This window comes from Sinohyriopsis cumingii, chromosome 15 (assembly GCF_028554795.1).
Source record: "Sinohyriopsis cumingii isolate HCF-2022 chromosome 15, ASM2855479v2, whole genome shotgun sequence".
NCBI lineage: Eukaryota > Metazoa > Mollusca > Bivalvia > Unionida > Unionidae > Sinohyriopsis > Sinohyriopsis cumingii.
In genome coordinates, this window is record NC_142975.1 from 77,047,739 (window position 1) to 77,061,248 (window position 13,510).

At 33.5% G+C, this 13,510-nt stretch overlaps 1 protein-coding gene across 3 annotated transcripts in view; it reads left to right on the forward strand.

The window, feature by feature from the left end:
- Positions 1 to 13,510, forward strand: part of LOC149782113 (uncharacterized) — a 38,113-nt gene that overhangs the window by 18,078 nt on the left and 6,525 nt on the right. For 2 of the 3 annotated variants that reach the window (XM_089933561.1, XM_089933562.1), the window contains exons 3-5: positions 1,488 to 1,613; positions 6,882 to 6,932; positions 9,495 to 9,545. In XM_089933561.1, the coding sequence (XP_089789687.1) occupies positions 1,488 to 1,613; positions 6,882 to 6,932; positions 9,495 to 9,545 (228 nt within the window). The remainder of the gene's footprint in view (positions 1 to 1,487; positions 1,614 to 6,881; positions 6,933 to 9,494; positions 9,546 to 13,510) is intronic. The other variant, XM_089933563.1, reaches the window with a different exon arrangement.

The window sequence follows — 13,510 nt, forward strand, 5'->3', positions numbered from 1 at the left end:
ATAATGTTACAAGTCTCTAACAGCCATCCAAAGCATAATGTTCCATTTTAATATTAAATTTCTATAAATGTCATACCATCCAAACCATTCTTTTCCATCATAATGTTAAATTTCTATAACTGCTGTACCATCCTGAACATACTGTTCCATGATAATGTTAAATTTCTATAACTGCCATTTCTATAACTGCCATTTCTATAACTGCTATTTCATCACAGCCATACTGTTCCATCATAATGTTAAATTTCTATAACTGCCATACCATCCTGAACATACTGTTCCATTGTAATGTTAAATTTCTATAACTGCCATTTCTATAACTGCCATTTTATCACAGCGATACTGTTCCATCATAATGTTAAATTTCTATAACTGCCATACCATCCTGAACGTACTGTTCCATTGTAATTTTAAATTTCTATAACTGGCATTTCATCACAGCCATACTGTTCCATCATAATGTTAAATTTCTATAACTGCCATTTCATCACAGCCATACTGTTCCATCATAATATTAAATTTCTATAACTGCCATACCATCCTGTACATACTGTTCCATCATAATGTTAAATATCTATAGCTGCCATTTTATCTCAAAAATTCTGTTCCATTATAATGTTACTTTTCTATACTGCCATTTCATCCCAACTGGACTGTTCATTTATAATGTTAAATTTCTATAACTGCCATTTCATCCCAACCATACTGTTCCATTGTAATGTTAAATTTCTATAACCGTCATACCATCTGAAACATCCATGATAATGTTAAATATCTATAACTACCATTTCATTCCAGTCATACTATTCCATCATAATATTATATTCATGTAACTGCCATTTCATTTGCAACCAGTCTGTTCCATTCTAATGTTACTTTTCTATAACTGCCATTTCATCCCAACTGAACTGTTCATTTATACTGTTAAATTTCTATAATTGCCATTTCATCCCAACCATACTGTTCCATTGTAATGTTAAATTTCTATAACTACCATACCATCCATATCATACTGTTCCATGATGATGCTAAATATCTATAACTGAATTTCATCCCAACCATACTGTTTCATCATAATATTAAATTTATATTACTGCCATTTCATTCCAACCATACTGTTCCATTCTGATGTTAAATTTATGTAAATGCCATACCATCCCAACCATACTGTTCCATAATAAAGCTGCATTTTTACCATCCCAAATGTGGAAATGTGTGGGGTACCAGAAAATGTTTACATCATAAGACTCGCACACATATTTCCTGACCAACATCCACTTTACTGACCAACACACAACATTTTAATAGGTGTGTACATAATAAAATCAAAGATGAATAAAGATGCAGCTAATTAAAGAAGGTTGTTGTACTACATAATTGTACAACACAAAAGAAAGTGTAGTTAGGTCTCTTCTTTGTCAAATGTGAACCACATGATGCATGTCATGCAACCACAGAGAGTCTAAATAATCTGTGGTCTTTTCCAGGTACATCAGATGGTAGCAAAGGAGTTGGTGTAGTTGTATTAAGCCCTGCTGCCATTGCAATTGTAGGAGTGATCACAGTTATACTTGTATCATTACTTTTATATTGGCAGTGCAGAAAGAAAAGTGGTAAGTACCAAAAACTGTATAACTTGATTGCTATTAGATTTTCTCATAATGATAGTATTGCCTACGAAGATTGCTCATTTATAAAGTAACTAGGTTCAGATATACAAAAAGAAATTACAATCCATGTGTGTATATTAATGAGAGTTGTAAATGGTTTCCCTATTTATTTAGATGATGCAGATTCAAGGAATGGACACCATATGTGGTATAGCTTTTACTACATAGACTCTCATTTTGATGAATGTTTCTCAAAAAATGCACACGAGTGTTTTGTTGTATATTGATTGACACAGATGACATCATAAAGAGTTGTGCGGTTATCTGCTGAATCAGCAGGTTTACAATATATGCTTCTTCTTTTCATGCACTTTAATGGCTATACAGGAAAAATATAGAAGTAAGTAACTGATTTCCAAATACATTCTGGTGTTAGTATGTTTCAGCTGCTTTAGCTTTTTTTTCTTTTTTGCTTCAAATGTTCCATTGAATGTTTATTGTCTGTCTTGTAAAATTGCAGATGCTTTTGAAGTATTGATGTTATTTTGTTGTCGCTTATCGCTTATTGTTTTTTTTTATTTTACAGAATGTAATCATTTATTGTATTTAATTATGACAGTTGTAGAAATTAACATTATATACTTGATATTTTAGAGTTATATTTGAGTAACTCAGCTATGAGTAATATAGTGATGAAATAAGTTGTATATTTCGTGTACTTTTAGTTTGTCTGTATTACCATCGTATACTTTTAGATTGTCTGTATTACCATCGTATACTTTTAGATTGTCTGTATTACCATCGTATTCATGACCTCAATTGTATTATTTGTCACGTTTGTACAGCTGAAAATGTTTTACATGACCATAGTTCATTCACATACAGAGTATAATGTGTTTAATTTTGGTTCAAACAGTGAAACTATTTTAGCTGAAATTTCTGTCTCCGTATTAGGAGGGTACAGATTTCACTGAAGATAACATATATCAGAGTTAAATTGGGTTTTGAGTGTTTCCTTAACTGTTGTAAGTCCAATTCAAGAGGTGTGCATTATATTTAATAAAACTGGTATTCAATTTATTAGAAGTCGTCTGTTTCAGAGATAAATTGTACTAATTTATTATGGATTTTGATGTGCAGAATTTGAATATGACAATCATAAATTGTAAACCTAGCTCTTTTCAAGTGTTTATGGTTGTTTTACATGATAATACTTCACCTGTCCTGTTTATACACTTCAAAAAACAGCAAAATGGTTATATAAATAAAATTTATTATGATACAAAAGGCAAAGAACTGTAATGTATCTATAAGTACATATTTTAGTCCTTATTCAGTGTCTGCTCTGCGCTTCTTGTCTTGTCTTTTGTATTCATTAAATGGAGCATCTCTTGTCACTGTCCAGCAATAGTCTGCAGTGAATCTATGAACAGTCTCCACTCATCAGGACAATGAACAGTTTGAGGGCTGCCATAACAACATCGATGTTGCAGGCTACAAGATCACCTTCCATGATAAGAATGGGACAAGATCCTATTGGCAGTCATGGAACATAGAAACCATAATATCACCTGCCAGGAGATTCAACTGCTGTAGTCTGGAGGCCAAACAGCTCTGCCTTACTCTTGGATAGTTCAAAATCCCTGACTGGGTCATTCAGTTCACCTTGTGTTATGAGGTGTGGTTCAGAAGGGGAGGGTGGTAGAAAATATGGGTCATGTGACATTGGTGGTTCAGGACTAGAAGCTTCATCCTCTTCCTCTTCCATGTCTGACTCAAGTGAGAATGATTCTGGTGCATCAGGAACTGGCAGTCCTTCTCTGTGGGGTACGGAGTATATAGCTAATGGAATGTTTGGATAATGAACAGTCCACTTTTTCTTCTTTGACACACCTTTGCCAACTGGAGGCATGATGCAGAAGTAACAGTTGCAGATATGATCTCTTGGCTCTCTCCAAATCATTTGAACTTCAAAAGGCATTGATTTCCTTTTCCTGTTCAACCACTGGCAAAGATTTCATGCACTAGTGTTGCAGCATATGTATGGGGATTACCGCATGTCCTGATTTCTAATTTTGCAGCCAAAATAAAGGTGATAGGCTTTCTTGACCATAGTGGTTATACTGCACTTTTGTGATGCAAAAGTCACTTCACCACAAACATAGCAGAAGTTACCTGCATTGTTCACACCAGTACGAGGCATCTCAGCTCACTTTGGCTAAACAGAAATGTATCCCTTTGCAAAATCAAACACTGACAAATAAGAGAGCACAACACTGTATGATTTCTAAAGCTGATATAGAGCAATTCATTCAGCAGAGTTATGATTACATCATCCATGACTGCTAGGAATAACATGATGCAATTCATATCATGTATGATGCATATACTCGTTTCAGATTGCATCATTCATTGTTTTACCTAGAAAGCCAGTACTGCCCAAACCCAATGATATATTTATTCATAGATCCAGACAAATATGTATTTTAGTCATTTCTGGTTTAAATTGAGATCCCTTCCCTTTGCTATTCATTTATCCTCTGCCATTCCCAAGTCAAGGGTCATACATACTGACCCAGTATCATATGTTTAAAACTAGAACCAATCAACAATTTTAATAATTATTTTCATTTTCAGTGACCCAGAGTTTTACAACATTTTTTTCGGAAGCATTTTGGCTGTAGACCAGTGTAATACTAATGAATACAATATAAAAGATTGTAAAAGGGCTCATGGTGGCAGTTTGATTGCACTTGACATAAAATTAATGAAAAATATCTATATCTAATTAATATTTATGGGCCAAAAAATGATTTCCAGATTTTTACAATATGATAAATGATGTAAGTGAATATGAAAATGACTCCATTTTCACTTGTGGCAATTTTAGTTTGGTCCAAGATCCTGAATTAGATTTCTGTAATTATAAACAATATAAATAACCCTAATGCTATAAATTTATTATTAAGTATTAAAGATATATTTGGTCTTGTAGTCCAATTTAGAGAATGAAACCCACATTTGAAGAGAAGTACAGGGAGGAGAAAAAATCTTTTGAAACGGTCAAGATTTAGATTTATTTTTTATAAGAGTCTCTCATGCCAAATGTAGAAGCAAGTTATGAATCTGACGACTCTGTGATAATATTTACCTATGTTTGATTGCGATTATTAGAAGTAAGGGTTTGTGGAAACTAAACAGCAGCCTTCTTCAAGACACTAAATATGTAATAGAAATTTAAAAAATGCATTCAAAGAACATAATTACAATATGCTTCATTAGAATGTGGTGGAAATAATGAAAATATATCAAACATGGATACAAACTAACTACAGTACAGTTCATGCAATTTTTTCAGAACAGATAAAATGTCAAAATAACACTGTTGGTTATATTAACATAGTTGCAATACCTGATCACAAACTGTATTAATGCTACTGTACATATGTTCATTAAAAATGGCTGCTCAACATCTTTTGCAATAAGTTGGCACTTTTACTTTCATTCAAGAAAATCAGAACAAATTTTCACATTGACTGATGAGACTTTGTTGAGCTTCTCATAATCAGTGTAAATTTATCATGCTATTTAAACATGAATAGTAATACATGTACTTTGAGGTATGGATAAGTAAATAACAGATAACCGCTGCTTATGTTTTTAAAAAAAACAAATAAATAGCAAAACGTAGAAAACAGAATTTACACTTAATTGGGAGCCACATGTTTAGTCTTTAAACAGTTATGACCCAGTCACAAGGCTCAATACACATGTATACAGCTATGAACTGTTTCAATTCTCAACTTCATGTTTACTGTCAGGGAGTGTCATTTAATTATTTATGGGAAAATATTGTTCTTTCCAGGTGGGGTAATTTTTATTCTTTCATTAGTGACAACATAAGTTTGCTTCAGGTAATAAAGGAGGATTGGATAATGTCTTTTTTTTCTACTACAAATCAGAACAAGACAATTGTTTTCAAGCATTTATTCCCAACCCACCCACCCTCCAGAAACTTAAATGGCCTCTCCCTAATAAAGACTTGGCTTCAGTGGGTGTTCAGCAGAATCAAGGCAGTGACCATTGTAAGAACTGTTATAAAATCATAAGATGGTGTCAGTTTCAGCTTGGGTTAATAATACACATGGCCATCTGACTTGGTGCATGGTCCCATCAGTAATAACATTGGAATGCCATCTCTTGAGGCGCAATTGTGTTTTGTAGGTATTTATTGCTCCATCATGGAGTATTATCATAGAGTGAATGGGAAGGGGATTAAATCCCCCTACCATGATGCTTTGTGTTCTGAAACATTGTGAGCTGTATTGTGTGTTAATAAGCACACTGGTCGTTGGCATGTCTTGCATGTTTGATTCTGTTACAATTACTCATTTTAGAATCACAGCACAAAATCCTCAAATATCCTACCTCTCAAGATATACAAAAAAACCTACAACTCTAAGTCGTTTACCAAATACATAAACTGTACAACTCAAAATCAGCGATATTTCATAATCAAAGCAGGGATAACTAATCTCAGATATTACATTGCTGAAAAGCGTAATTGGATTTTATTTCCCACAAAATCACCTACTATGACAAGTTTGGTGAACACATACAGAGCTAGGAGAAAATATGTAGGTGCTCATGCTCATTGTACATCAAACGAGAGCTCAGAAATGCTAAGCACAAACAACCATCTGCACTAGTATAATCTCCTTGTGTGACATCGTACATTCTAGAAGCTGTTGTAAATACTGTAATAGAAACGGTGATAATGTATGAATGTCTCTTCTGACAAAAATGTAGCTCAGGGCGAATCCTACGTATTAGTTTAATGCCAGCTTTATCGTGTCACTTGCACATATACAGCCTTCATATTTGGGGTCCTGATTTCAAGATCAAGGTCAAATACAAATATTTTAAGGTTTTGTTTTTGCTTTGATGTCCTTAAAATGTTTATGGTACAAGGATGAACAATTGTATGTGTACGCTTTCTAGTTGGATGGCATTAGATGTATTATGGTCAAAGGCTTTGTCTTCAGGGTCAAGGTAACTGATCAGTTTTTATTTTATCCCTCCACTGTTCATGTTTGATTAAATATTTGCAAGGAAAGTTAGATGCTTTTCATTTCTGCCCAGCAAATAAGGAGCTCTGTCCCAGCGATCACAGTCAGATTTAAATTCTGTTTCAGAACATGTATCTGTACACCTTTGATGAGTTATCGTTTTAATTGCTGTTTGAGAAATGTATATACATCATATTTTCAGAAACGACTGAAAAGAAAGTACCAGAGAGCATTCATATGAGAAAATTTAAAGGTAAATTTATTTGAATACACATACACACATATATATACACACAGAGACATGTACAACCATGAATATCATTATAAGCACACTCATCTTTGGCCCAGCTGGTCCCAAGAGCATTTATGAGCTCATGTCCTGTCCTGTTTCCCTCAATGAAGGCCAAAAGAAAGAATAATATCTTGTACACTAATTGGGTATTCCTCTAAACTTTAAAACAATATTATATCTATTAATCTATTATTATTTAATATTATTATCCTCGGTACATGTATATCAGATTCGTTATTTATAGATATATCCTTTTCATATTAAAAGAAATGTAAAATAAAATAAGAACACAAACTCATGTATGAAATACAGTCTTTAGAGCATAATATCACGTCTCCTGAAAATACTGTTTTAGAGTTATTTGAATCAAAAAGAAAGAATTGGAAAATATAAGATAAAGTAAACTTTCAGGAATGTAGACATGCAATCAAAAGCAAAATGGGTGGAGTAGCCACCTACTACGTGGAGATTATGTGACAAAAACTATTACAAAAATAATTAAAGTCAAAATAAAATTAAAGTGATTCATTGTAGTCACAGCAATTAATGAAGCATATGACACTGGATCTTTTTCAACAGTTTTTGCACCAGGGAACTATAACCTGTATACCCAAGGAAGGTGAACCAAAACAATATCCACACAACTGGCATCCTACATCATGACTAAAAGTCATCTACAAATTAGCATCAGGATGTATTGCCAATTATACTAAATTATATAAAATCTGGCAGTTCGATGACCAAACTGGTTTTATTAAATGAAGATATATTGGTGAAAATAAAAGGATTATTTATGATATGTTGGATATGACTGAAAAACTACATCTGCCTAGTAATTTATTATTAATAGATTTTTGCAAAAAACTTTTGATGCTATTTTTGGAAATTCATTCACATTGTCCTAAACTTTTATAATTTTGGACCAATGGAGACTGAGGGTAAAAATTATAATATCTCATCATGATTGTGTCAGAATGGCTTTATATCAAAATGTTTATATATTTTCAGGGATGTAGACGGGGTGACTATCAAAAAATGTTAAAAATTGTTAATGGTATTAAACTAAAGGAACAGAATATTTACTCTCACAGTTTGCAGATGATATTACTCTGATTCTTGATGATTCTTAAAAAACTGTTAAATCTTCCATGGTTGTATTAGATTTATTTGCTAGGATCTCAGGTCTGAAACAATATTACCAAAACAAAAGCAGTCTGGATAGGACGTAAGAAATACTGTGCAAAAACCTTTCATCATAGGTTAAAACTGCAATGGGTTACTAAATTTACTCAGTTGGGTATAAAGTTTTATGTACACTTAAGCAAAATGATACAGATCAATTTTAAATATAAAACAAACAAGAAGTTATTATGAAATTTGGCAAAACTACCCCTGGTAGTTTGGGTTCTGAAAATCTGAAAAATTATGAGCAATACCGCATGTTAATAAGCACGCTGGTCGTTGGGATGTCGTTTTTTTTATTCTTTTATAATTACTCACTTTAGAGTCACAACAAAACTCCTTAAATATCCTCCCTCCCACAACATACATAAAAAGACCTCAAATTCACAATCTTCTATCAAACACACAACCTGTACTGAACAAAATCAGCGATATTTCATATCTAAGGAAGGGAAAAGCGCATCCCAGATGTTGCATTATTGAAAACCATGAAGGATTTTATTTACCATAAAACCTCCTACTATGGTGATTTCTGGTGAACACATACAGAGCTAGGAGAAAATACGTAGGTGCTCATTGTGTACCGAACTTAAGCTCAGAAATGTCTAGCACAAACAACCTTCTGCACTAGTATAATCTTGTGTGACATCGTACATTCTAGAAGCTGTTGTAAATACTGTAATAGAAACAGTGATAATGTATGGATGTCTCTTCCATCAAAAATGTAACCCAGTGTAAATCCTAAATTATGGTGTCATGACAGCTTTATCTTGTCACTTGCGCATATGCAGCCTTTCATAGTTGGTGTTGTGATTTCAGAGTCAAGGTCGCAGATAAATATTTTAAGGGTTTTATTTTTTCTTTAATGCTTTAAAACTGTACATGGTACAAGGATGAACAATAGTACATGTATGCTTTCCATTTGGATGGGCATGACATGTATTACGAATGTTTTATCTTCAAGGTCAAAGCATCTGATCAGTTTTTCTTTTATCCCATTAATGCACTGCCTTTTACTCTCATCCTGTATGAAATAGTGCAAGGAAAGTTTGATACTTTTTATTTCTGCTTAGCAAATAAGGAGCTCTGTCCCAATGAACACAGTCTGCTTTAAATTTAAACAACTATCTGTACACCTTGGACAAGTAATTTTTTAATTGCTGTGTGAGAAATGTATCTATACACCTTGGACAAGTAATTTTTTAATTGCTGTGTGAAAAATGTATCTATACACCTTGGGCAAGTAATTTTTTAATTGCTGTGTGAGAAATGTATCTATACACCTTGGACAAGTAATTTTTTAATTGCTGTGTGAGAAATGTGTATACATCATATTTTCAGAAACCTCTCTGAAGAAAAGACCAGAGATTGACCATGTGAGAAAAGTTAAAGGTAAATTTATATGAACACACATACACATGCATGAATATCTAAATAAGCTCTCTGGTCTTTGGCCCAGCTGGTCCCAATGCCATTTGAGTTTATGTCCTGTCCTGTTTTCCCTCACTGAAGGCCAAAAGAAAGAATAATATTTTCTACACTATCTCCATATATTTTTTTTAATATGTGTAAAAAATGTATTGATACTGTTAAAAAATAAAAGGAATATTAAAGGTATGAAACTAAAGGAAACAAAATATTTACTTTGCAGATGATACTACCTTGATTCTTGATGATTCTTTGGAATCTTTTAAATCTTCCATGGATGTATTAGATTTATTTGCAGTTGTCTCAGGCCTGAAACTCAAAAATACCGAAACAAAAGCAATCTGGATAGGAAGTAAGAAATACAGTGCAGAAGCCTTTCATCATAGGTTAAAACAGCAATGGGTTACTGAATTTACTCTGTTGGGCATAAAGTTTTCAGTAGACTTTAATAAAATGATTCAGATCAATTTTAAATATAAAAAACATGATAAGAAGTTTTTATGAAATTGGGCAAAACTACTCCTAACACCAATTGGTAAAAGAACACTTTTAAAAACCTTAATGATTCCATAATTAAATAATTTGTTAATTTCCTTACCAAAATCTTAACAAAATTTTATTAGTGAATGGAATGAAATATTTTTCACAGTTGTTTGGAAGTCAAAAGTTGACAAAATGAAAAGGGAGATTATGTTTTTCTGTGCATCTATAAAGGAGTGTTAGTGATAGATATCAAAACATTTATGTTAGCTCTAACAAAAACGGGGATTTGTTAACAACTTACAATTAAAAGGAAATTTGTTCACTTGTTTGAATATGAAATATGCGAGTTTGAATATGCTGTCATATTAGGAGATTAATATGCAGATAAATTATCAAGGGAGATGAAAAATATGTTTTAGCATGATGTTTTGGATGCTGTTGATGCAAAGAAATATATCTAAAACAGGAGGTCTTTTGACAACAAACTTGCAGATGAATGCACTAATAAGAGTAAACAAAGTATCCATAATGTACAAGAAATGGATTACCCATCATGTACAAGAAATGGATTACCCATCATGTACAAGAAATGGATTACCCATAATGTACAAGAAATGGATTACCCATAATGTTCAAGAAATGGATTACCCATCATGTAGAAGAAATGGATTACCCATAATGTAGAAGAAATGGATTACCCATAATGTACAAGAAATGGATTACCCATAATGTTCAAGAAATGGATTACCCATCATGTACAAGAAATGGATTACCCATAATGTTCAAGAAATGGATTACCCATCATGTACAAGAAATGGATTCCCCATAATGTTCAAGAAATGGATTACCCATAATGTACAAGAAATGGATTACCCATCATGTAGAAGAAATGGATTACCCATAATGTACAAGAAATGGATTACCCATCATGTACAAGAAATGGATTACCCATTATGTACAAGAAACTGACTACCCATCATGTACAAGAAATGGATTACCCATAATGTACAAGAAATGGATTACCCATCATGTACAAGAAATGGATTACCCATAATGTACAAGAAATGGATTACCCATCATGTACAAGAAATGGATTACCCATAATGTACAAGAAATGGATTACCCTATTATTTTATTAGGAATGTGCTGACTTTTCAGGGAAATTGTCTTTAATTTGAAAGCTTTAAAGAAAATAAAAGTACAGCATCAATGAAATTTATCTTTTTTTCTCTCACACTGTAATAACATTATGTAGTAAATTAATCCTAAAACTGAATTCAAGCACAAATGCTAGACCTTTCATCTCTTACCAGTTAAAAATTATTCTTCACAGTGATAAAGCATATAAAGATTTTCACAAATTGTTTTTGAACTCAAATGTTTTACCAACTTGTGAAAAAAGAGGGCAACACAATTTTAACTTTGCTAGTGACTGAGTGGTCTATAAGGCTCACCTTTACTGATAAATGCCTTCTCACCTGTGTCTGCATGGTTCAAGTCTTATGGGGATGTGAAAGAGCCTGCCAGTAGCTTTCCACATGTTTTCCAGGTTTCTTCTTCCAGCAGTTGAAGTGGCAGCCAAGTAACTAACATGCATTAAACCTAAAACAATTTCATTTGGGTTAAAGGCATGGCTGATGAAATTTATTTTCAACCACTTGAACATGACAAGCGGTTTCAGAAAATTCACTTGTCCTGTCTGCCGTTCGTTTTCACTTATCCCAAATTTCAATCTATGGGCAAGGTTTGATAAAATGTACTGTATGTCGATGAATATTACAAACAAAAGAATTTTAAACTTTTTTTTTCCTCCAAGAACATAATTGTTTAGTTTTTGTTGCTGTTTGAATCTCTTTCTTACTCAGAATTTATTGAAATTCAGACATTCTCTAGCTTCTTCTCTCAAGACTAAATCAGTTAACAGAACAAAGTCTCATGCCTCTAGTCTGTTCTTATTGTTAGCACCAAATTTATAACCACACTTTTGCAACCATATCAAAAATGGTTTTCCATATAGGGTTAGAGTATACGTAGGCTGCATTAAAGAGAACTCTCATTGTATTTTCTATTTCATTCTTATTTAGTTTTAAAATAGCCATGCCTAGTGGATTGTAAGCAGCTCTAACTTCAGGAATTTTCTGCACATTAACTCGTGACTTGTTCAATTACGTTAACAAATATACTGGCGGAATTTCCAACCTGTGTGAAGTTGGGATATTGTCAGCAATAACTGCAAAACATCTTTCCTTCAGAGTTGACGAATTCAAGGTACGGATAATTTTCAACCGAATGTGGCTGAGAATTTTGTCCTCTCGTGTCCTAATTGACAGTTTTGCTGCCACAGAATCGGGATTATATCTCTTTGGAGGAATAGTTAAATGACAGACTCTGGTGCAGCCATATGTTTTACCCTTCTGCTTCCACATGTTTCTAACCATTCATTCATTTAAAACAAGCTTAGAAGATGTTGTTCTATCCCAACTTGTGTCACAGTTCAAATGGTCATTTTTAGCAATGTACTTTCTGCATATCACGCTGACCATAGTACTAAAACTGCCCTTCTGAGAGTAGTTGAGGACCTTCTACTTTGAATAATGGAAAGATTAGAGTCCTCGCCCTACTTGTCTTCTCTGCTCCATTTGGCACAACAGACCATATATTAGCTCACCGTCTCCAGCCTGTATTTGGTATTCATGATACAGCCATAATATGTTTTAAGACCTGTTAAGTCAACAGTACACCAGTTGTGTCCATAAAATGGAAAACATTTCCAGCCCTGTTGATTTGTGTTTTGGTGTTCCATAAGGCTCTGTTTTTGGCCCCATTCTCTTCATTCTATGCTCTCAGCCATATTTGGTATCCAGAATACAGCCATACTATAATTCAAGTCCTGTGTAGTCAACAGGACCCAGACACTGTGCCCATAAAATGGAAAATATATCCAGCCCTGTTGATCTATTTTTGGGTGTTCCACAAAGCCCTGTTTTTGGCCCCGTTCTCTTTATTCTATACACTGAGCCACTCTCAAGTGTGATAGATTTACACACAGTGTCTAACCATTTGTATGCTAATGACACTCAAACATACAAATCTATCTAACCAAATGAAGTTGAGGCTACCATGCAAGGCATGGAGATGTGCACTTCTGATGTGAAGTCATGGATGACATGTTACAAGCTGCAGATGAATCATGATAAAACTGAAGCCATCCTGATCACCATGCAAAGGCTTTCTCATTCACACCCTTTACATCAGACAATAAGTATTCGCAATACCAACATTAAATTTATACAGTACAAAACCTAGGTGTCACTTTCAACAGCACACTCTCATTACACCAACATGTAATGAACCTATGAAAGCCTGCATAGCTGGAGCTGAGATGCTTCAACTCATTCACAATTTTCTTTTGGTTTATGCCACTAAAACACTTGTGTATTCCTTAG